The sequence below is a fragment of the Pimephales promelas genome, chromosome 18 (genome assembly GCF_988280905.1).
Source record: "Pimephales promelas chromosome 18, fPimPro1.hap1.1, whole genome shotgun sequence".
In the NCBI taxonomy this organism is placed as follows: Eukaryota; Metazoa; Chordata; class Actinopteri; order Cypriniformes; family Leuciscidae; genus Pimephales; species Pimephales promelas.
This window is the reverse complement of record NC_142786.1, coordinates 3,118,010-3,144,276: the sequence shown is the minus strand read 5'-3', so window position 1 is coordinate 3,144,276 and position 26,267 is coordinate 3,118,010. Positions and strand designations below refer to the sequence as shown.

At 36.9% G+C, this 26,267-nt stretch overlaps 2 protein-coding genes and 1 long non-coding RNA gene across 4 annotated transcripts in view; 1 reads left to right on the top strand and 2 right to left on the bottom strand.

Moving 5' to 3' along the window:
- Positions 1 to 26,267, bottom strand: part of LOC120483790 (E3 ubiquitin-protein ligase TRIM39) — a 210,250-nt gene that overhangs the window by 151,818 nt on the left and 32,165 nt on the right. The window lies entirely within an intron of this gene.
- The window catches only part of LOC120483460 (uncharacterized), a 64,317-nt gene that overhangs the window by 11,161 nt on the left and 26,889 nt on the right, over positions 1 to 26,267 (top strand). The window lies entirely within an intron of this gene.
- Positions 1 to 26,267, bottom strand: part of nedd9 (neural precursor cell expressed, developmentally down-regulated 9) — a 33,288-nt gene that overhangs the window by 6,872 nt on the left and 149 nt on the right. Inside the window, exons 1-4 of one of the 2 annotated variants that reach the window (XM_039678371.2) lie at positions 22,663 to 22,873; positions 10,068 to 10,460; positions 1,615 to 1,713; positions 1,404 to 1,535 (exon numbers count right to left, since the gene is read on the bottom strand). In XM_039678371.2, the coding sequence (XP_039534305.2) occupies positions 1,404 to 1,535; positions 1,615 to 1,713; positions 10,068 to 10,460; positions 22,663 to 22,674 (636 nt within the window). In that variant the 5' untranslated portion in view covers positions 22,675 to 22,873. Of the gene's footprint in view, positions 1 to 1,403; positions 1,536 to 1,614; positions 1,714 to 10,067; positions 10,461 to 22,662; positions 22,874 to 26,267 lie in introns of those variants that run through there. The other variant, XM_089122567.1, reaches the window with a different exon arrangement.

The following is a 26,267-nucleotide window of genomic DNA, read 5'->3' as shown; positions in this document are numbered from 1 at the left end:
TAGAAATATTATTAGTATCGTCATCATTTCTTCTGGTCAATAGTAAATTAACTTAAATACTGTTCAAAATGTAATGCTCCAAATGTGTATTTTTTTCACTGTGGAATCAAATACTGTTATCTCATATCAATAATTTTTTATATTGAAATTCCAACACTATGGTGCCAAAACCAATAAGAACTGTTTGACTAAGTCCAGTTCTGCATTTCCACAATCTCACTGTAAAAACTTGAATAGGACGTGGAAAATCCCAGTAGCACCTCAATGCAGAACATGAGATCCACGGGGAGGAGTCGGATCACGATCCAAGGGGTGGAGATGGTTAGGATTAGGGTTGGGTTTAGGGATTAGGGGTGGGTTTAGGGATCAGGGGGCGGAGTTGGTTAGGTTTAGGTGTATGGAAGGTGGGAGGAGTTGGATCTGGATCCGACTCCTCCCCATGGATTTCATGTTCCGCAGTGAGGACCATCTCGAAAATCCTGCCATCCAGCTAAAGGATAAAACCCGGCATTGGCCTGACAGCGTAATGGGAGTACATGGGCCGTGCCAACAGCATATTGGTCAATAAATAAACAGTGGCCTGTAAGTGATTTCTGTCAAGCGTAGAATCTATCTTTCAGAGTGAGCCCAGGTTTCCGCAAACCCTAATTAAATATGACTCTAATAACCGGTTTCCATGTACATCCAGTTTATTTCAAACAAACTCGAGGCGCTACGCTGCGTTTCGCCAGGAGCAGCGGTGAAACATAAGAGTGGCTTCAGCACAATTATTTCGGTTCTGACCTCCTTGCAAAGTTAAGAGCACTACTCCGAGTTTGACTCCAACATTGCTGGCAAGCTAGGCTTTAATTTGCTAACCAGGGGAAAGTAATAAAAATCAGAGTATTTATTTCTTTGTCAAATTTCTGGAAAATAATAGCTTTCGGTTACAAGACAAAGAACAAGGGCTGTATCCGAGTGAATATAGTTAACTAAAACCATAAAACATTTTCATACTTAAACGTTAGCTAAAATAAAATAAAATGTAATTTTTTTTTACACTTATTTTATTTAAAATGGTTATCAACCAATTACTAAAATTAGTAAAACTTACAATTAGTAACCATTACAGATATGTTAACTAAAATTAAAATGTAAAGTATAAAAATAAAAGCTATAATAGTATTTCAGTGATACTAAAGAAATACTGGGCAGCATTTAAGAGTATATTTAAATATTCTTGTATTTTTAAAAAAAAAACTTTTATTTTGAAGCAAAGACTGAAGTCTTAAAGTCTAATTCTGTACAAGATTTTAGGAATTATTTGAAGCACAAACAATGTGGGATAAGTTATGCGCTAAAGTTTCAAACAACCCCTAATTATCATGAAATCATGAATATTAATAGCTGAAGAATCGGCATACCCCTTGCGATGATGGAGGTATATCATACAGTCCTTTGGATCGCAGGTCATGTGATGGAGGTGTGTCGTAGACGTCCTGGGCTCTGGGAGTGCTGTGCTGTCCGGTTTGCTTGCTCGCAGGAACATCGTACACCTGCGCGGGTGTTTAAAATTTAAAATACACATATGCAGTCATCTATATGGGTGCGTGTGTTATTGAATGTAACACTCACCCCCTGGGGACGAATTGGAGGGACGTCGTAGAGGTCATGAGATGAATCTGAAGCAGGACTATAGGCGTATGTTTGTCCTACTCGTACTGGGGTCACCACCTGAAACGATACAACCATTAGGGGGCGTTAAAGTCGGAGCTGAAATGTTTTATTCCATAATGAAATGTCATATTAAGTTAGTGGAGGGTCTCGTGACATGAGAAATTGAGGCTGAAAACACACAACCAACGTTTCACAACCATTTTTTTCTTCAAATTCTTAACTCTAAATATGAAAAGTACTATTAATAAAAACAAATAAACAAACATTTACTACTAAATAGAGCCAGACCGATATATCGGTAGGCCGATATTATCGGCCGATATTTGGCCTTTTCCAAACTATCGGTATACGGCCGATAAATGAATATTTCGAAAATAAAATAAAAATGGACGAAACACGCGTGAACCATGTCATGAGTGTTGGAGTTGTATAGTTTGTCCACCAGAGGGCACTCTACACCGTTCCTGTTGGCAACACTCGTCGAATTGGTAATGATACATACATTGCTTTAATAACAATTAAAAGAACATCCCCATCAGTTCTCTTAACTCAAATAAGCATGACAAAAAAAATTTAAAAAAATAAAATATCGGCTGATATATCGGATTTTAAAACCCAAAAATATTACTATCGATATCGGCCTTCAAAATCCTTTATCGGTCAGACTATACTACTAAAACTTAACAAAAAACCCAAACATATATATAAAAACATATACAGTACACACACACACAATTAATACTAATCTCACCAATAATTTGATAATTATTAATAATAATCAATTTTTAATAATGAATAAAATCATTATATGTTTTAGCAATAATATTGTACGTTTTTTTGTATTATTATTAATTTAATTATTATTTTTAAACCTGATTTAAGCTATTTGTTTTTCAGCCACAACACACAAAATATCCGTGATGAAACTCTGGCGCATTGTGTACGTGACTAAAATAATGCAACTGCAAAACATAGTCGCTAATGGAGTAATCTGTCTTGTACAGCTTCACCTCCTCGGCTCCAAACATTAATATTTGTCATCTCGAACGTTTCTAATCTATCTTTTCTCTCTATAGTCCTGCAGTGTGTTCTCCATCCTTTATGCTCTACATCTGTCTTCTGTGTCAGACAGGCAGAAGCATCCCTGGAATGTACTTGGTCTCCATTCGCTGTTCTCCAAAATCAGCCCCCCTCCTCGTCCCAAACGCTCCGCTAATACACCGCACACCGCTGTCACCACACGAGAACACTCACGGGTCACTGACAGCGCTCAAAAATGGGAACCATACGCACTGCATCCTGTCTGAGAGACTCCAGATCTGATCCAAAACCTAGTGAGCTGCCTTGCTGTACCACCTACATAGACCGCGGCCTCCTATCCGAACTGAAACCTCTTAAAGTGACTGATTTTGAACTCTGGATTTAAATAGGCGACTGGTTAACACATTATTGCAGTGATTATTGTGTTTCAAGATCTTGACCAAAAATCAATGTACCTCTTAATGGAAATAACATGAAAACATTTATTTCTCTGTAAAGAAATAACTCTGTAAAGTGTCCTCCAGCATGTCCCAAACACTTTCAACGAATTTAAGGTTAAGAAATGAAAAGCTACACACTCCAAACAGCAACTTTTTTGGGGGGCTGGGTAGTGTTTATACACCCTCTCGTGAGTCGTGACACACAGTTCCAGAGATGTGAACGTCAATATGGTTTTCATAAGCGAGGCCGTCACACTCTTATTTTTTACTCTGTGAGTTTAGGTGCACATCAATGACATTCCTATCCATAAATCAGCGCTCTGGAATTCCAGGTTCAGCATAGTTCACCAATTACCCAGATCTCCTGGGTTGTTCCCATCAGTCTTAAATCACCTCTGCTTACCAGAAATCCTGGGAAAATGAACTTGGACTAAATGGAGAACGAGACACATCAGTGGTCTCATCAATCTATCTATACTCAATGCATATAATAAACTGTATTTATATTTGATATTTATAATATTATTTACCAAATGGTTTTAAATATTTAATAAAATATTTTCATATACTCGTATACATACTATATATATATATATATATATATATATATATAATATGTTCATACTTATCTATCTATCTATAATATAAAATATGTTCATACTAATATATTATATATTAGTATGAACATATTGTATATATATAAATATATAGTATGAACATATTTTATATTATATATTAGGGCTGTCAAACGATTAATCGTGATTAATCCCATAAAAATAAAAGATTGTGTTAAAATAATATATGTGGGTGCACTGTGTATAATTATTTTGTATATATATAAATACACACGCATACATGTATATTTAAGAAAAAAATATTATTTATATATAAATTATTTATAAATCTATATACATGAAAATATTTCTATATATAAAATAATTATACACAGCGCACCCACATATATTATGTAAACACAAACTTTTATTTTGGATGCGATTAATCGTTTGACAGATATCAAGAATTTTGATTTTACAAAATATATAGTATATTTAATACATTTTAATAACATTTTAAAATATTAAAATATGATTTATAATTTATTATATTATGTATATGTTTTATTATTTTTGAGTAAATATGATAAAATAATACAGATATCCATCCGATATTACCTAAAACACTTCTCCGCCACCTGGAGTGGCTAATCGGAAATGAGTAAATGTGCCATAGTGTGAGGTGCGAACTGTGATCTCTATAGGGAAACATTCTAACCCTGGATTTCGTTACACCCCGGCTGGGTGTGTGTGACTAACACCGGATCAGATTTGAACCTGAGACCGACCTAATTACTACGGGAGCCTCTTCTTTGTCCTTGGAGAATAACCGCACTGAAAAAGCAGCATGACGTAAGAGTGTTTTCTCACCAGCCTCATTTATCGGTATGCAGCATATAGACTAAAGCTGTTTGAGTATACAATGACTTCACTGATTAGCTCTGAGTCACGTTTGACAAGTAAACAGACCTCAGTTGGTTGAGCATTTGGAAGAAAAGAAAAGCAATTCTCTGGAATCATCTAGAATGATCTTCTGTCCCTTTAAATCGGTTCCATTCCAGCGACAGAAAAAGCTCCGTCCTATTAATAAGTCATCAACTCATCAACGAAGGCAATTAAATGTCAAACCCTCAGGGATCTCCTACAATGACGACCATAAAACTAAAATGCGCAAATTCTTCCTTCTAATTTTGGAGCATTAACCTAACGCAAGAAGCCATAATTAATTTTACATCACATGAAAGCATTTAAACACACCCCGTGATTTATAGATGCGCATTGAGACGACGTGGTTGGGGGGGATTATTTAAATGAGATGCATCAATTATGCAGTGACCCTGATTTTAACAGTTTGTCTTTGATTAATTATAAGTAGGCGAAAAAAAAAGAAGCGATATTGCCTTGAAATGAACTGAAGACGAGGAGGTAAACGGGAATGAGTTCAGATGAAAGTCTTGTGGGCATGAGGAAATAAGCGACCTCTCCTCTGAGCATTTCCTGTTATCTCTGCAGGAGGGAAAAACAGCCGTGTGTCCAACACTGAAGGAGTCAAGACGGCTTTTCTGGGTCAGATCACATCCAGACTAAGAACAAGCTAAACTTCACACTTAAAGGGATACTCCACTTTTTTTGGAAATAGGCTCGTTTTACAACTCCCCCAGAGTTATACAGTTGGGTTTTACCGCTTTCGAATCCAATCAGCCGATATTTTTTTTCTTTTTTTTTATTTATTTATTCGTTCATGCCATTTTATAACATATTATTTTATTTCCATGAACGAAAAAAAGAACAGGAAGAAGAAAAAAATCTTGTAATACCTGTCCCTATTTGTGCCCAGTAAAAGTAAAAAAAATAAATAAATAATTCACCAGCTCATTTTCTGATATTTAGAAGAATATCAGTAACCAGACAGTTTCTGGTCTCACTGACTTCCATAGTATATATTTTTTCCTTCTATGTAAGTCAAGGGGACCAGAAACTGTCTGGTTACTTATATTCTTCTAAATATCATAAAATCGTCGGAATGGATTTGAAAACGGTAAAACTCAACTGTTTTACTCTGGGGGAGTTGTAAAATGAGCCTATTTCCAAAAAAAGTGGAGTATCCCTTTAAGGCCCGCTCACATCAAGGACGATAACGATAAAGATAATTCGCTCCATCCAAATATAAAAGAGTAGTGGAGTTAGCACTACAACTATAATAATAATAATAATGGCACAATATCATTGCAATCACTTTCAGAACGACTTTTTCCTGCTGATGATGAACAATCAAAACATTGCCAGCCAATCAGAATCCATCCTGATTAAAAAAGTTGGAGCAATTTATATTAGAGAAAATTACATTTTCAAACTTTAAATCCATATTAGATAAAATACATAAAAGACAATCAAGCTATAAAATGTGTAAAAACGAGGAAGAAAAATCTAGTTACTAATAAACTAGCAGGCGTTGAGTCACAAACTCATGGCCAATTACACTACAAACTCTTCCACACATTTCCAAAGAAGGGTGCGGTGGCGTGTAACCAACAAACTTTACGATATCTCCTGGAGACTGAGATGCAAACAGAAAAACGCCTGGTTTAGCTCAGACAAGTGTGAAGAATGGGAACAAAACCTGGTTAGTGGCGATAACAGACAGCCTCGGCCCATAGAGTGGGCAGAAAACGATGATTTATGATATGACTCATGAAGAAAAGTTAATCCTAAAAAATCTGTCTGCACTTGAAGTATCAAAGCTGCACGTCATCCTCACAATTTTCACTCTGGAAACGGCCTTTATAAAGTTACAAAAACGGCTTTACCTCAGAAACAGCCACAATTTGTTGTGTCAACCCGACTCGGGTACCAATGGGACGAGAGATCTCATCTCTACCCATAAGGCTCGGCTCTGTGAAGGACGTTGTGTGGTTGTGTAAATCTTGGAGACGGCTCTGGCTGGCATGAATAGTGCAGCTGTGAGCGGACTTAGATCACTGAACCCTTCAGGTCAGGCGGGGACAGAGCCAGACTTCAGCAACCAAACCTTACAGTGTGTCATTATGTGCCCAAATCCTGCCCCGCGCCAGCAACAAACACACCATCCACAAGTATAACTGTACTACAGCACAAATAGACACTTTCTGCGCTCAGATGAAACATTCGAGTACTTTATGATTAAGAATTAGTCCTGTATGAAACACTGTGTTCATGTTGTTTCAGAACGGCCATAATTACAAGATGACATCACCAACCTGTTTTTAGATAGTATGTGTTTGGCGAGCCACAAAGGATCCACGCACAACTTTTTGTCAATGACTAGCTTTATTAAATTTGAAAAATAAGGTTTAATTTGTTAACTACATTGGCTTATGAATCTTACTTAAATGTTAAGTCAAGGGATGCATCGATATATTTAGTTTTTTTTTTGGCCGATACCGATAATTCTTTATATTTAAAAGCCGATAACCAATATATTGGCCGATAAATCTAAATCCTAATTTTTATATAATTTTTGAGAGCCTGATTAAAAAAAACAAGTCTCACCATTAAAATCCATGTACCAAGCACACAATTATAATGTTATCATTATAATGTAGCCGATATAACAGACTTGCACTTACTGCATTTTCCTTTTTTAAGTGATTTCAATCTTATTTAAAGCAATTAAAAAAAAACCATCATGGCGAACAGTGTGCATCTAAAGTCTCACAGCCGAAAGAAATAATACATTTTTTTATCGGATTTAACATATCGTGCAAAATTTTCTTATCACGCCAATTACGATAAAATATATCGGCCGATACTGATATGGTGGCCGATTTATCGCGCATCCTTAGTTAATCCCAACATTTAATAAAACATTATTAAAATCAAGAGTTTTCAAAAGTATGTGTTAATATTATTTAATGGACCTCAGCTAACATGAATTAACAATTGAAAACGGTTGTATTTTTATTAACCAACATAAACCGATATTAATAAATACTGTAACAGATGTACTGCTCAATGTTAGTTCATATTAGTTTTACTTAGTAGATTTAGCTGTACATGTGCTCTCTAAATATTTACTGACATTAATAAAATTTTTAACAGAAATATGAGTTGACCTAACTATGTTAACTAGAGAAACCTCTGCAATCACAATAGTAAGTTTGAGTTCAACGAAGATGGTTTTTTTTTTTTTTTTACAAGTAGCCAGAAACTTTGTAATTATGGATATAATGTGAATGAAACAAAAAATAGTTGGTGAATGTGAACTAATTTGTTCTTTCTTTAACAAGTTTTTGAACTTTCTATTTGGTTAAATTGTGCGGGTCAGTATCTGCCTAGCCACACTGTAATTGTTCACACAGATGCACAATAATCAAGATCAAAGTCTAAACTGTACTTTAATCTGATTCAAAACCACATTGCCATGATAGATCTAAAAGGGAATCACTTTTATTTTTCAGAGCAGGAAGTGAGATCAGGAAGGAAACGGTTGTTATTTTTGTTAGCACTTTCTGCTGTGCCACACCTTTGTAATGCACTTTATGTCAGAGGAACGTCAACTGAACATTGTGTTTACAGATGTGATGTGAGCACACCCTCTTACCTCACTCTTACTAGAGTAAGCCAACTTTAATGCCAACCTCAGGAAAACAACACACATCATTCTGAACGCCAGCAAACAAAATGACCAGACAAACCTCAATCAAAGCAACACAACCCTCTTTCCATAAAGCCACACCTCAAGATCATTTGAGGTGGACCGACTGTAACCTTTACCTTCAACACTCCTGATAACTGAGACCAGAAGCTCTTTAAACTATTAATGACAAAAGCAGGAGAACCTCCACTTTTAAATGACAATCACAGACATGACCTCAGTGTTATGAGTTTGCCTGAGTGTTGTTTTCAGTTCTTTCTAGTGCTGAGGAAATTGAGCTATGTCTAGTGCCTGAGTGGCAAAATAAAGCCGAATCAGAATAATTATCAGTCAGGAAAAAATCAAAATCAGCCTGTCTTTAAAAGAGAACTCGAGAACTACCATAGACGAGGTTTGCAGAAAGACAAGTGTAACGTCAAAATAAGCTGACCGTTTTTAATGACGCAGAAATCACTTTTCACCCGCTGACGTACACTTTGTTCTGCTGCAGTGTATGCTTTCTCAGTGTGTTCAGTAGCCTGATCTCCTCTATTTATTTTTCCATTCCCGCTGTGGCTTTCCTATTCAGAGAGAACGGGTGCAGTCCAGTGCATCGACAGGACATTATAAATCTGTTAAATATAAAGCCTGTAACGCTGCGGTGGAGGGCAGGGCAGGGTGTGCACACAACTCCTGGATAGAATGGCTTTTGGCAGGACACCGAGACACTTTTAATCTTTAAAACATTAAAACTAAATAATGCCTGGGATAAATGAGTATAGTAATTGGTTGTATTTCTTATATAAAATAGTAAAATGTTTAATGTAAAAAAAAGTGTTAAATTATTTTAGAATTGTATTATTATTTTATATATATATATATATATATATATATACATATATAATTTATTTTATATTTATTTAATTTATTTAAAATGATATATAAGAAAAGTAACATTTAATGTATTCATTTTAGTTTAAATTAATAATATTTTTGTAAATTCAAAAATGTATTTTATTTTATATATATATATATATATATATATATATATATATTTGATATATTATTTTTAAAGATTGTAGTATAATTTGTATTTAAATGTTTAATAAATAATATACCAAATAAATAAAAAGCAAATATATATATTTTTCATAAAACATTTAAATACAATTATACTACAATTTTTTTAAATAATATACCAAATAAATAAAAAGCAAATATATATTTATTTGCTCATATATGCGCGTTTTATTTATTTGATATATTATTTTAAAAAATGTACTATAATTGTATTTAAATGTTTAATAAATATTTAATATGATAAATATGTAATTCATATTGAAAATAATAATTAAGGATGGTATTTTAAAAATATATAAACAAACAAATAAATGCATCTAAATTGTAAAAATATATTAAATATTCCTGATCACCTGTAACCTGTCCAACATCTCTAAAACCTGTAAACGAATGGTATTTTCAAGGTTTTCCATAATGGGAATAGTTTCATATTTTAATATCCTTTTATAATCACTTTAGTTGTCTCCTGATTTCATTTGAATATATTATAGTATTTCCATGACTTAACCATTGTACAACCACATTACATCTTTGTAAGAGTTAAAATATGCACGAGCAAAAGCATGCAACACACTCTAACACTACGTGTTGCTCAGCGGATGAAGGCTTGATCTTGTCAACATCTGCCGCGCCACAGGTGTTATCTTAAACCGAGGACGAGGAGTCGAGACTAGTTGAGTTTACCTTGCTGGGAGTTCCATCCACAGCCTGAGCGCTTCTCTGGGGAACCTGGTACACGTCTTTAGATGGAGGGATCTGGTAGATGCCCTGTCCCTGTGGGCTCTGGTGGGACGGCGGCACCTGGTACACCCCCTGAGGTGTGAGTGGCCTCTGCTGGAGGGCATGACCCTGTGGTGGGGAGGGGGATGCAGACGTCTGGCCGTCGAACATTGGTCCGATAAGCAGTTTGAGGCGGTTGCCGGGGGCGATGCCCTGCCGGCCGTGGAGCGAACACAGCCACCATCCCTCCAGACCACCTGTGTTCTGCTCGATGACAGTCAGGATATCGCCCTTCCGGAATGCCAGCTCTTCCGGGGATTCGGGAACGTTGTCATAAAGCGCTTTAGCCATCAGGTTCTGTAAAGAATGGAGGCACAATAATTAATTATACCGTTTGAACTCAATAAGACACTTCCAGAAACAAGTTTGCACTAACCACACTAACCAGCTCTGACTAAGAGTCATATGATTTGTTCAGTATTATCACAAGCATTGAGGCATGACCTAAGCGTATTATGATTACATACAGTGATTTTTGGACGTATTTAGCGGGTTCTTGTGGGCTGCGATACAAAGTGGTTCCCTGTAATATTACAATTAGATGTCTAAAAAACATCCGTGTAATACTATCCGTGTAATTCGGTGGCTTGCTGGTTCCCTTTAAAAGAAGCCGTTTCATCCACAGCACCTCAATAATTACTCAAACTCAATCTGAACGTCTGGTCGAGTCGACCCACATCGGACTAGGAAAATAATCATAAAATACGCTCAACCACTCCATAGCCAAAACATATTTCTCTGAGGGGCCATGCTGGAAAACCATTTTTCTGTCAATCATTTCCAAACCACAGGGAGATAAAAAAAAAAAAAATCCTAGAGCGGCTCAAAAACCAGAATTCAGTTCAAAATTGGCCAGCCCACAGGATATTTAATATTTCACATCACATTCATTCATGTAAGAATATAACGTTAGTGCGTTTGAAATATATATTTTACCTAATTGCTAACTACAAATTTGGAAAGACTATTTAAAATTAGACAAAGAATATATATAAAATGTTTTAAGTTTAGTGTTTAAAGGCCAATTTATACTTCTGCGTCGAGGGTACGCCGTAGTATACGGCGTTGGCTTCGCACGTAGGCGACGCCGGTGTGAGCATTTATACTTCTGCGTTCAAGTATTGGTTGCTCTGCAGTACTGCTCCGAAACGCTAGGAGGCGGCGGAGGGTTTTAATGTTCCACTGTGTTTAGATTCCTCACGGCTAGGTTACTACAAGCAATAGCGACTGAAAGAGAGTGGATAATGTTGGAGTTGGAGCTTATTGGGGTGGAAAAACAGTTCATTTTAGTGAAATTACTAAAACTGAAAGGCAGAAATGAGAGAAGACGTCGGAGAAGATAGTACGTGTGTAAATGCGTGAGAAGGTACGTGCGGAAATGCGTATGAGGAAATACGATGCTACCAAGCCGACCAATCACCGATCTTGCGGTCCGCGTCGTCGCGACGTGTAGTTACATTTTTGAAGAGGTGCGCGTCAGGCAACGCGGAAGGGTACGCGGTATGGGACGCGTCTGTGCGTATGGTACGCCGTACCTACTGCGCGCACCCTACGCAGAAGTATAAATTGGCCTTTAGTATCAGTCAAGCGAAACCAAATCCTGCAAGTGAAGAGCTAAGGCTCAGTTCAGATTTACAAAAAATAACCATGAATATGCATGGTTTTGCATTATAGTAATAGCTTAATATCCTTTTGAAGTACCATATATGAATATGGAAATCTAACATTACCATGGGAAATTCAAGAGCAGGAAAGCTTCGATTTCAGTTCAATTCAAATTCAGCACAAAATTAGACTCAAATCCACATTTAAAGTTCATAAACCCATGTACATTCAAACTGTAACAAGATGCCTTTATTTCGAAATGTGAAAACACAGATCCTACAGCTATTTTCTACGCTACGGTATTTGGGATGCAATTAAGTGGTTGACCGATATGGCTTTATCTCGGCCAACATATCAGTCTCTCGCTATCGCTCCCATGGGCCAAACACAAACGGTCCTACACACAAGATCTTCACTTTGAACAGTGTGTCTATCAGCTTCTCCTTGGGTTCTGTCTTAAAAGACTTTGTGCGCTTTCCCACAATGCTAAGTAAACGGGTTCCCACGTGAACCTTCCTGTTTGGGCAGCATCATTATCTGCGATTGGGCGTCTGGTCGCATGGCTATTGTCTCACATTCATGGCCTCGGTCACCCGCATTAGGGCATGACAACAACCCCCGCCGAGAGAACCACGTCGCGCTAATACAGTGCGCTTAAGAACATGACCTTTAGGGTCACCATTGTCTTATGGGAGCGTTTTGTGTCCAACTCTTAGCATTCAGCCTGTTTAGGGCTTATCTGCTACTCATTGAATAGGAAACTAGGGAGTGAACCAAACAAAGCTTGAATTGCTTAAAGTAATGACATGGCAAGACACCGTAAATGACTAGCATTTCTTATTTATATATAAATATGACATGTCTTTTCTAAAGAAGACACTTCGAAAAGCCTTCTCAAATGCTTATCATGAGCAATTGAATGATTCCTCTTGTGCCTTGGCAAAACTCAGAAGCATCACAGTGTGAAAGTGTGAAGATAAAGCTAAGTAATTAAGCTATTTTTGCGATTCTCACCTCCAAACACAAGCAGACGTGTGCAGAAGAACTGACCTGGAAATCTTCCATTCAAGGCATATCACTGATATCACTGCAACACACGCTTCCTCTTGTGCAAAGTTTCCGTGCAAAAAGAAGAAATTCACATGTACTACAAGTACAGTGCAACACTTTTTGAAGGAGAACATTTAACAAACAGTCGTGCACTTTAACAAACCCTGCACCCTGAACTAGCTGTCAAATAGCTTCAACAGTTTAGACTTAAGAGATGACCGTGACTGAAAATATGCATTATCTCATCAAAAAGAAATTCCAATCATTTATGATCATGATAACTGTATCTGTAATATGTAATCTTACTGCATGGCAACAGGCTTAAACAAACAGATAAATTGTTGCAGTACGTGCAGTCTTGACTATAAGCCCTTTGCGTTTCAGCTAATACAGGCCACTTTGGATGCAAAGCATCATTAAGATCTAATCAGTGGTGTATTGGTTTGGGAACAGTTCTGAAGCAGTCAACAGGAAACGATTTCCTAGTGCCTGTAGGAACACCAGCATCGGGACACATAGAAAGAACCAGATGTGTCCAGGTTTGCCCAGCAAATGGTTCCCGCTGTAGTTGTCAAATTTACAATGTTGACTACCGTTCAGCAAAAGGTTAATGTAGTTAACTAAAACTAAAAACATAAAAAATAAATAAATTAAAATTAAATTAAATTAAAATAGAATTAAAATAAATATAAAATAAAATGTTAATCGAAATAAAAAAGTAAAAAATTGTTATAAATATTTTATTTCAGCTATAGTTGCATTTGGGAAACATTTCGTATTTTAATTCAGTTTAATTTAATGTATTAAAATAACTAAAACTGGACATGGATATATATATATATATATATATATATATATAATATTTAAAGAAATTTCTAAATTCAGACTTCAAATCTACTAATGATACAAGATGGCCAATATAATGTTGATAACAATATTTAATTTTATATAATGAGCAAATTGATACATCTCTGATATATATTTAAGAACATATATTTTACATTTACATCTAAAAAAAACTGATGTGTTGTGAATGCTTTAGTTTTAAATGGGACAGGGTGCAAGTTGAATTTATTTATGATTAATTGTAGCTGTCCGTATCCACACATGGAGCAATGCCTTTACTGTACATAATCTCTCTGCTCACAGACTTTTGGGAAATTCATGACTCATTCAGTCCTAAATAAAGATTTTTTTGTGGCGAGACAGTTTGTGCAACCCCATACGTTGAGGGATACGTGCTAACCAATGCAAAATCTGAAACTGTTATGCAACCTTACTATCGTACAGGATACCCTCCTTTCTTCTTAAGTACACACTCATTGGGTGGTTTTTGGCTTTACCTCAAAATCATCAAGGCTGATTATGTAAGTAAATGAGCAGTCCAAAATGAGAAATTCCCCCAACACTGCTGCCAAAGTCACCAAAACATTGCAGAAATCTATACCCTTAGGGTGCAAGAAAAGCACTGTGCAAAGCAAACAAAGTGCAAACTCTGCCCGTAAGTAAACCCCCTGCCTTGCAGAAAGTGGCGTGTTCCTCCAGTGAAATAGAGTGGTGTGAGAATTAAGGCCAGCTCACGTTAATGTTCCCCTGGAGGCAGGGCGGTGTGGGTAGGACTGGAGAACCAGCACCTTTTACCCTCATTTCACTCAGGTAAATATAGAAGATAATTACCATAATGACCCTAATACAGACCTGATGACTCAACTTGGCCGTTGTGACGAGAGAAAGAGAGTTTGGCTTTATCGAATGAACAGGACGTACAAGGGACTAGCTAAAAAAAACTGTGTTCACTGTGAGTAATTCTGTCTTCACAGAGCTATCTGTCTTCTTTGGCGGAAGACAGTTGCATGTTAGTTTACTTGCAATTAAACCGCCTTTAGCAAGCAGCCAACAACAATAATAGTAGCAAAACGTGATCAATAATTTCACGCCCCAAGCCAAACACAATAGAGTGCTCGATCAATCCTCTCGGACATACATACTGTACTAAGTTACACATGAACAAATGATTCAGAGAGATTGTGGATCTTTACAGAAAAGTTTACGAATTAAAAAGTCTTACAGTGAATTCAGTTTGCAAAAGCTGACGGGGTGAATCTCAGGAAAACGGGTCACATTTCGTCCCAAAAAAGGAAAATAAACATTATAGGTTACACTATTTGCAACTACATGTCTACTAACTCTCATTACATTATTAGTAGAGTGTTATGTTGGGGTTAAATCTGTGGTTTGCACACTAACATTCTGGAAACTCCCACCAAGCATCTTTACAGTGGTCGTGTCATGTCCCACTTTGCATTCTAACCAATTGATAAAAGGCTAAAAAGGGGCCACAAAAGAAAGAGTTGTCTCATTTCAGTGATGGCGTGATGTCAGTATTAGCTATCCCTCCCATTTCCTCAGCACTGTGAATCAGAAATCGCCCACACTGAAGCCGTCAACACGACTCAAGTCATTGACAAAAAACCCCCGCCCACCAACCACCCAACAAACACTGCAAACAGAGACCAACCAACATGGCCACCTCAAAGACTCCAATCATACATTTTAACACTTTTAAACCACACTAGTGTTTGTGAGCATTTTCAGAAAAACACGGTAAGTTTCAGTATGCGCATGCGGTAGGTAAACAGTAAAAAAAAACTGGGAACTCGTTACCGAAAACAAGGCCCAGATTGTTATGGGTGGGGTGTAATGACGTTTGAGCATCTTATTAGTCCAATAAAAGGCACATTTTACATCTCAACTGCTTTTTTACCATCTTAGTTCATGCCCTGTTCAAGTTCTGTTACCACCCTTCAGCCTGAAGCTTGTCTTCGTTGCCTCTCTACTGCTTGTTTCATAACTATAAACCTCAAGCAGATGGAGAAAGATAAGTTTGTCCTTGCCCCAATCAAATGTCTTGTTGAAATCAGGGTTATTATAGTTAACTAAAACAAAACCCATATAAAACATCTTGCTACTTGAAATACATTTTAGCTGAATATAGACATTAAAAATAAAACACAGCAAAATTACTAAAACTACCTAAAATTAAAATAACTATTAATAAAACCTATAATTGCTTTTATAATTGGGCTATAATCTTAATGTTACTAAAATTACACTGGTTGAAATGATAGCTGCCGGCACTAAAGATTGCATAATGCTGCATTTATAAACAGTGTTTGGAAACGTTCAAAAACGGTGTATATTTTACACCATCGGGCCTGCAAATAGTGAAGGAGGCAGTGTAAATGGACAGAGAGGTAACCGGGTTCATCCATCCTGTGGGAGATAGTTTAAGACATAATCCGCCCTGAACCAGCTAGCGCTTGGATGTGTGATGGATTTATGATGTCACAGCAGGGGCGGCCCTTCAAGAGCGGGAAAAACACCCCCGACTGTCATCTCAATTTCACACTCCTCGAGAAAGTCTGTAGTGGTCCAGCACAGATAAGCAGTTCATGAGCTAGCTGTAAATTACTTGTAAAGGGTTTTGGGTCAATAGGGCAAGCGTCTTTCGCTGTGACATGTCTAAATGAAGGAGAAAAACATATGTCATCAGAAACAACAAGACAGCCTGGAAAACATCACCTGTTATTTATTCAGTGAGCCTACAAAGCAGATAATTGCAAACATGCTTTAAAAGAGAAAAAGTATTTTTAAGATGCACCAAAATATAACAATATAGAAAAATTGCTAAAAATATATCACAAATAAAAATATTATATTATATTTTATATGTTGTAAATACATGCAAAGTTTCTTATTAACATGAAAAATGAAATGCCTACAAAATTTTCCATTTATTTCAATAGCAGAAGTTGAGAGTTTTCATACACCTTCTGAGTTTAACGAAGTTTCTGAGTTTAATTTATCTCAATAGCAGAAGTTGAGAATGAGGTCAATCTTTAAATAGCGACGAATACAAGTATAGAGTCATAAACAATCCAACTCTATCACGTCGGCTTTATTTGCTTCCCTCGTTTGCAGCTGTCAAAGTTTCTCTTATCCGCCAGTTCCCCATCCCACCCTCGACTGTAGATAATCGCTCTAAATCGCCACAAAAGGACAAACCATTTTCATAAACCACACTTCATACTTCAAATGGATCGATCTAACATGGTTTGGGGGCAAACAAACCAAACCCTGTTTCGTTTTGTTTTTCTCCTGGTGAGGGCAATGTACCACAATGTGGGAATATTCAATATATTTATGATTTGAAAACCGTGGTGAAGGAGAGGCAAAAAAGAGGTCAAACACAAATCCCTGTGCAATTTCAGAAGATATGAATGCATGAATATAAACACAAATCCAGGCTCGAAGGGAACCAAATGTAACACCACTGAAACGCACACATCGGTGGACCTCTAATCTAAGTACGGAGGGGGATGTGTCCCCCGAAACATCTATAAAGGTTACAGCTCTGAAAGGTTCACAGTTCCTTATTTGATGCATCTTTGCAACCCCCCAATGTTCATACGTATATGCAGGAGGGCTCTCGGCGCCTTCAGAATCGTCTCTTTTCTTTGTCCGTGTCTTTCAAACAGGACAGAGCTGTGCTGTGGAGCGCTGGTTGAGACCTGCTCTCTGAATAGCCCTTGTTCTTACCCTGGGGAATGTGGAATGCCTGCTGAGAAGTGTTCTTTATGCACAATACCACCCCGATGTGGCCTACACACACACAAACCAAACACATGCATATATAGACACACACACATACCCCAAAGTCTTCCAGTAGACGGAAACTCAGGAACGAGATCGGTTGTAAATTGTAATGTTCTTTCAGTGAGTTCCTCTTACATTTAATAACTTCCCACCCACCAAAAGATAAACTTTATTGCTCAGAAATGTGCTTCATAGTGTTCTCGGCTACAAAATCAATGTGTCTAAACTAAGAAATAATTATACAAATGAGACTTTTGTTGATGGGGTACAGAGCATTAAAGAACTAGTTCACTTTTAAAAAAACTTTTGCTGATGGTTTACTCACCTCCATGTCATCCAAGATATCCATGTCATTCTTTCCTCAGTCGAAAAGACATTAAGGCTTTTGATGAAAACATTCCAGGATTTTTCTCCATATAATGGACTTTACTGGGCACCAAACGGTTCAACTGTTCAAAGGGCTTTAAACGAATCCAGACGATGAATAAGGGTCTTATCTAGCGAAACGATCCCTCATTTAAAAAAAAAAGATAAAGTTTTATAAGCTCAAATGCTCGTCTTACTCTGTTCTGTGATGTGCGTTCGTGACTCTCCTGTCCGAACTCGTTCATCAAAATAAACGAATCTTTTTTTTCATGTCATTTGGTTGATTCAACAAACGAAATGAATGAAATGACTCGGAAAAAGATTCGTTCATTTTGATGAAATGCTATATTTTAAAGCGTGATGCTCGGCTCACTTTCCACTGCAGACAGTACCGCCACAAATATTGCCCGGTCGTCATAGCGACGCCTTTCGTTCCATCAAGCTCTCGCTGGATCCTCTCTTCAGCAACCAAACAAAGGAAAGTCAATACCTCCTCGTTTGACCACGGCGTATTCTTCCGAGTTGCCATAATAATAGTAGTAAGTTTAGTAACTATCTCTGGCCAAACTATTTAAAAATGGCGGGGTTATTCTGGATACTCCATCTGGCGCGTGCAATGATGACGCAGTGAATGGTGACGATTTTCTCGGACCAATCAGCTGTCGGCATTGTTTTCACGCCACATTTTAGTACTGGCTCAGCTCGCCTTAGCTCGCTCAGAACCTCGCCGGAGGCGATACAAAAAAAAGTACCCGGAAGCAGGTAGAGGTACAACTTTTACACAGTGGAAAACCAAACAAAGGCGAGCCGAGTCGAGTCGAGCTGGTACTGTGTCGTGGAAAAGCGCCATAAGTTGCTGTCTGGGTTGGCAAATGTTTTTAGAAGCACCAGATGTGATGCATGAGATTGCTAAGGTCAATTTCATTCGGAAATTTTGAGCAAAATTTCCAGTTGGTCTTTAATATCAGATTAATGAGATATTAAAAAGATCTCCTTTGTGGTTTTCCTTACAGGATTCCTTGATGATAACTACAATTTAACAACAAAACACACCACAAAATCACTCTCTGCCTTGTATTTCCCATTGCTTCTCATTTGAGTCGGGCAACCCCCTATATTTCCCCTCAGACTGATTGAGAACAATGTCAATTTCCAAACAAAACCCTCGGCTTGGATTGCAGCCTGGAGAGAGACGTAAAAAGATCCCAGAACATTTACTTCACCTAATCAGTTCTTTGTGCCTGTCAGGCTATTCGTGCCACAGTTACATAAGAGTGAAAATAAAGCAGGAAAGCAGGGTACAGACGTTTGAGTGTGTCTTGGTGTTGAGAAGGAGGGGTCGATGTGCTCCCGAAGGAAAATCTGTGGTGTAACAGTCTCAAACTGCTCCCATGTCTGTTATGAACAGGCTACAAGAGCTCTGAAATCTAATAAGAGGCCATATATACAGGTCTGCTTGTTTGGGGATTATTTACGCCTTGTGTATCTTTTCACATCTGCGCACCTGTTGGAAAACATAACTGACGTCAACAGGCCTGGGTTCTGACTGACCTTTGTGATGCGTGACGTCAAGATGTGGACCATGTGACCCTTAAGAGTGAAAGATGAAGTCTGTTTATGGTGTCTGCTCCAAAGGTGGGAAAAAAGCTACGGTGAAAGCTTAAAATTGAACTAAAAACGGTACTTCACATCATGAATGCTTTCTTGATACCCTAAAGCAATCACTTAAAAGTGTTTGGTTAAAGTAATCTCTAAACCTCCGATCTAAACTGAGGAAGTATTGTTATTCTGTCAGCTGTAGGTCCACTCTGTTGGGTTTGACGATTAGTTATCAGACCGTGAGCTGAGAACAGCCTGTGTGTCACTCAGAGTGATGTACATCAGTTGTTCTGCGTCAGAAACAACAACAGCGTGACCGGTTCCCCCTGTGCCCCTGACCCTCAAATACCCCCGGAGAATAACCCTGTGAGATGGTTCCTCTGCGAACTAAACCAGTCTCTGAGGTAAAGATGCTTTCAAAGTTTCAGAAATGTCAGCCAAACAAAGAATCTCTCTGTGTCAACCGAGGATTAAAGGAAATCGGATCTGTTCTGATGCAACTTCCTCTGAAGTTACGAGAGGACCCTCGCAAAAGGAAGGATTCAAGTCATCTCAAAAGGAATAGCCTAAATAAATTAAGACTTTAAGACCATTATTACTTTTCTATTATATTATGACATTATTTTTGCATGGATATATATATTTTTATATATATATATATATATATGTATATATATATATATAAATATATATTTAAAAATACATATATAAATACATATATAAATTAGAAAGTTAAAAGTTTTCTATTTTAAACTGTTCTTTTGAACTTTAATTAAATCAAAAATTAAATTAAATTTTTTACCATTAATGTTTTTTTGTATTATATTATGACATTATATTTGCATGGGGAAATATATATATATATATATATATATATATATATATATATATATTATATATATATATATATATATATATATTGTGAAAATTAATTAATTTTTTACAAAAATAATATTATATAAATAATTATAATAAAACATAAAATTGTATGTATTAATGTATTAAAGATTTGTTTTATTAATATAATAAATAATTATTAGAAAGTTTAAAGTTTTCTATTTCAAACTGTTCTTTTGAACTTTAATTAAAAAACTGTAAAATAATGCATCAAATAAAAAAACTGTTTTCAACATTGATTAATAATAATAAACGTTTCTTGAGCATCAAATCATCCTATTAGAGTGATTTCTGAAGGATCATGTGACACTGAAGACTGGAGTAATGATGCTGAAAATTCAGCATTGATCACAGGAATAAATTGCATTTGACTATATATTCAAATAGAAAACTGTATTTTAAATTGTAATATTATTTTTCAATACTGTTTCTACAATATTTTTGTTCAATTGCGTGCTGCCTTGGTGAGCAGAAAAGACTTCTTTAAAAAACAAAGAAAAAAAAGTAAATGAACACCAAACTTTTAAATGGTACCACGGTATATCTGACAAATGAAATCTATATAGCCTAGTAGCAGAGCTGATGCCTAATTGTGTCATTAAACAGATCTATGAGCTTAAACTACATTTGAGAGACTGCAAGAGATGCTCATTGTCATACTGTAGAGGAATTCACACAGTCTGATATGCGCTAACTAACAGTCCGCGACTTGCCAAGTACTCCACATTCCCCAGATAGTGTGAAGCAGACAAAAGCATTCCATTCAGGAAGAGCCGCTCGATCCTCCTACCAAAGTAGGAAGCAAATCTTCCCAAAGGACTGAAAGCCTCAAAGACTATGCAAATGGGGAGGGAATTGCACACAAGAGCCAAGTTTCTCTTGAATGGAAAGCTGCCCCCACGCTGTGTGCACTTGGATTGAAAGTGCAGATTTGGCCAAACTTTAGCCATATTTCCGAGTGCTCCAAAAATCAGCTGGGGAAACTTTTGAAAGGGTGACAGCTTTTACACGAAAGGTGAATTTGTTTAAAAATCTTGTGAAAGTGAATGAGGTCTGGGGCTGCCGAGCTCTAAAATTATGAAATAAGAACCATAAAAGTATCATAAAAGTGGTCGATGAGAATCCTGCAATATATTCCAAGTGTTCTGAAGCCATACAATACATGTTCGTCACACAAAGCCATGTCGTTATTTACAAAAAATCTTGACCAAGCTATCATGGCATGTTCAAGAGCGAATTTGTGAATGAATCCTTTTTTGGAGTCAAATCTTTTTTTAATGATTTAGTTGATCCAATTCACACAACTGTTCAGATCCAGTTCTTGAGTTCAACTCACTCAATATATATATATATATATATATATATATATATAATTTCTAGATGAATGATTCCATTGCTATAATACTCAAAATACCATAAACTGTGAAAAAACTAAGTATAATGATATTTAAGATAAATAGTTCATTAATGAGTCTATTCGTCATTTTTAAAGCATGTCTATAAAACAAACCCTCAGTGTAATGGGCAATCTAAGCACAAATCAAACATGGACATGCACATAAAATCCTGGAGTGGTCTCCACCAGGAACACTTATAACAGCAACCCTGTTACTCTGAACAAAATGCATGCTGTTTGCTTTGAGACATCACATTACACAATCACAGTGAGGCTCAAATTGGAAAAGGGGCTGGAGACCAGGCTAATGAATGGCCCCATATATCCTCAAGTGGCTCAGAGTAACTTGAGTTGAAAATGCAGTGTAAATCACATCATTTATTACAAGCCTCGCTACAATAGAGCTCAAAGAGTGCTTTTGTGTCATGGCTGTAATAAATAATGTGATTTGCACTTTGCTTTTGGTTCATACCAGCCATCCAATAAATGCATGGTTGGTTACACACACAAATTACTGCTGTTCTGGGGCCAGCGGGTTGTCAAGTTAAGGAGTATTAAACTAGTGAAATCTCATTGGTTCTAAAAAGGAAGGATGCTTTAAGATCATCCTCACTGAATTTACTCAGAATGTCCTCTGGATGATGAACATTCACATAATGATAATACATGCCCAAAAACTGTACAATGTGCAATTTATACCTCTTTGTATATTGTGTAGGCAAATCTATGTTTCTATGTTTCTAGATACATAGATTATGTATCTATGTACCTATCTGTCAAGAACAGTTGCTCTTTCATTTAAAAAGTCACAGGAATCCCTCTACGTGTGATGTAGATAGGCTACATGTAAATTCAACATATTTTACCACAGTAAACAGATGTTCTGATATAGTTTACGGAAATAGCGCGCATGAATGGAGAGTCACTTACTTTGTACTTCATCTTGCGCGTCCTCCGGTCTACAGTAACTCCAGTAAGAAACAAAATCCGAGTTCAGGTCAGAAGAAACTCTTCTTTTATCGTTTAAATGGGCTAGAAGCGCATTTTGTCCTTTTTTTACTGAGTATCTCAGGATTCGAGTAATAACGGTATGTGTGTTATGGGCTCGAGGGTCTGTAGTTACTCTGAGCGCTAGCGGGAGGAGCGCGCGCATACTACTCAGGGAACCTGCGCGAGCTCATTTGCATAGCGCACGCTCATTGGTCAGTGATTGAGGGGACACTCCCCTCGTGAATCGTGATGTCACTGCAGTCAGCGGACTAGACTCTGCGGAATTCGGATATTTAAAACTTATATACGCCTTTAAAGGGAGGAGACATTTCTTCCTAGGAAACAACGTAACGCACTTCCCTGATTGTAGCATGACTCACTGTAATACAGTGTTTCTCAAACTTTTTCAGCCCAAGGACCACTTTATCTTCCATTTTTTTTTCTGAGGACCACCTAACAAAATCCCACTCTAACACGCCCCCCCCCCACCCCCACACACACACACACACAAAAAAAAAAGTTGTAAGGATAAGCTAAATTTAAGTTTAAATTTAACTCCTAACTGAGCTTTGACTGATATAGGCTTTTCATTTTTCTGTCAGTGAAGAAAGTAAACATAGGGTCAACTGATATAGGTTGATTTTGCCTATGAATAATTTTTCTATTTACTGAAAGCTAAAGCTTGGTAATTAAGTTTATTAACCCTTTCACACGTAAGTTTAAAATATTCTAACTGACCCCCCAGCGTGAGTTTTTCAAGGCACCGTTATTTAGAACTTGCCACTTTAATGTTTCCATGGTGACGCGTCTTTGCTTGTCACGTGACACAGCACAACCAAAACACGGCGCTGAATGAAGGATGATCTGCTTTTGTGTCATTTTTACTTTTTTGTTAAAAATATTCATAAATGTATTAGCTATAAAATGAAACACTGATATTCCGATTGTCAAATATGTGCAAGTGGATGGATTTGACATGGTTTAAACATCTTTATAACGATCGCGTTAGTTGAGCTTTTAGTTTCTTTTTCAGAGAATCAGATCTGTTGGATTTACAACGTCAATTCCTCCACTTCTCACGAAATACATGATAGTAAGTGGCTGGTGAACTGGGAGAAGAATAGGGTCAAATGTAAAGCTACTTACACAGTGTGTATCTGATATAAAACGTGTTGTTGTCTTATTATAACTGAAAGGATTATTGCCGCTTCCATAGACATCAGTGTGTATTTTACAAACTCAAAATCATTGTTTTGCTAGTACTTATGTGTATTTAAATGGCTGAAACCTAAAATAAACATTGAAAACACTCAATAGTTGTGTTATATGACAGCTCTGAGTGCGTCCGTCTCTGGCTTAGCGCCAGCCAGCGCGCGAGGGCAAGTTTGAATTTAGCAGTTGCTGACGTGAAGCACTGAACATTCTAATCACACCGGTGTGATCGTACGCTCCAGGGATCAGCCAAGAAGACTGATCACACGTGGTACGTGCGAAAAAGTGACGATTTTGTAAACACTTGCCTAGTTTAGGTCATCTTTTCGCGGACCACTAGGGGGCGATGGCGGACCACTAGTGGTCCGCGGACCACACTTTGAGAATTACTGCTGTAATAGATATTAATTAAAGGGTATAGCCTTCTGAATGATGATTCAGATAGGTAGGCCTATAGGCTACTTAATGATGACAGGAAACTTTGACCACAACCTTTATAAACACTTCTGCTCTTAGGCTATGACTAATTTTGAGCCACATGATAATGATTTTTTTTTTTTTTTTTTTTTTTTTTGCAGATCCCTGTATTGCATCAAGGTTCACATTAGACCAATGAATTCCCATGCATTTTCTGGTCGTTTGTGATTCCTGGATAAGGATTGTTAAAAAGAGATTGCATTCTAGACAATTAAATATTGATGAAATTCAAATGAGTATACTTAGAAAATGTATTGGCAATTTATAATAGAAAATTATCAAGATTGTAGATGCTTTAAAAAAGATTTTATTATTATTATTATTATTATTATTATTTTCAGGCATGGCACGGCACAAAACTTTAATTTCCTGGTATTTCGAGGTTTTAATTATAATAGGAACCCTGCTGGTTGATTACATGGCACTCGTGAGAAATAGCTTGAACTTGAACTTACATTATTGTTTTGATCAAGATCGTTTTACTCCTTTAATCCAGTTTAAACTGGATTATTTGTCAAACTTGTCCCCCTGAAATCAAAATGGCAGTTTTTTGGCTTTTAGTATGAATATGTTAGCCTTACTGTTATCTATAAGCTAGTGTACTTAAAAAAAGAAGAAAAAAAAAGAAAAAGAAAACTTACAGTCTCTTACTTCTACCAATATGGATCAAAGATTTTTCTGTCCAATCAAATGCTCTCTGTCTGAAGAGTCCTGCCCTACATTATAAACATAAATCTGAAATCGGCCATATGTTCACATATTTACTATACTCTAGGTGAATTGAACTAGGGGATACGGAAAGATTCAAATATGCTTTCCATTGGTCTGAATGAAGTCTGGTTTCATGTTAATGTCACGCGACACACCATAGCTCCGTTCCAGAGATACTATTGCACAGATTGAGTATGATCGAGTCTGAATGCATCGAACCAATTTGAATTCTGCACAAAATGCTATATTTTAAAAGCGATAGATTTGGAGGAGAAATGGTTCAAGATTAGGAGGACGATGCGGCTTTACCGATCTCAACGGCTCTGACTGAGCTATGACATCATAAGCTCAACTCTATTGGCTATTAAAAAAGGGGGAGGAGCTGTTCGATATGTCCCGCCCTTTCTTCCTGTTTCAGTGGAAATTACCGGGTACGTCAACACTTAATAATGCTGTGCATTTCGATGCACTTCAATGTGCCTGTAAGTCATCCTTTTTTTGCATCAATGCATTTTTTGCATCAATGTGCGGTCATTACGAGAGTGGTGACTGTACCACCATGACCTCAGGCACTAGAATAATGAGACTAATCTTACATAAGCTTCAAGGTGATGGTTAAAATGTGGTTGGGATTGATACAAGAAGGGTTTGATTTTATTTTTTCCCCAATCCTTCTTTTATTCTAAATACTAACATGGAAAGCTGTGTGCAGATTACCTTTCTGTTTCGACTGCATTGTCCGAATTCTCACACAAGAACATTTTGTTTTCTTGTTACTGCTTTTTATTTTGTCATGTCACACGAATTAAGAGTTGAATACAAACTTGTTTATCATTCATTGTGGTTTCCTGTCATGAAATGTGCATCGATGTGTTGGTTATGAATCAGGAACAGTTTCACTTGTTTGGTTGCTCATAAGTCAGATGATATGTCATAAATATACATTATATGATTTAACTAGTATAACTAAGATGTACATATTTGTCTTTCATTAAAAATCTTAAACTACAGAGAAAGATTGCCAAAATAGGCCTATAGTTAAAAAGGGGATTTACGCTTACGCCCTTAAAAAGTGGGTTGGGAGGCTTCATGTATAGCACCATTTCTGAATTTTAATGAAATTTTATGAAATATGCTGTTACAAG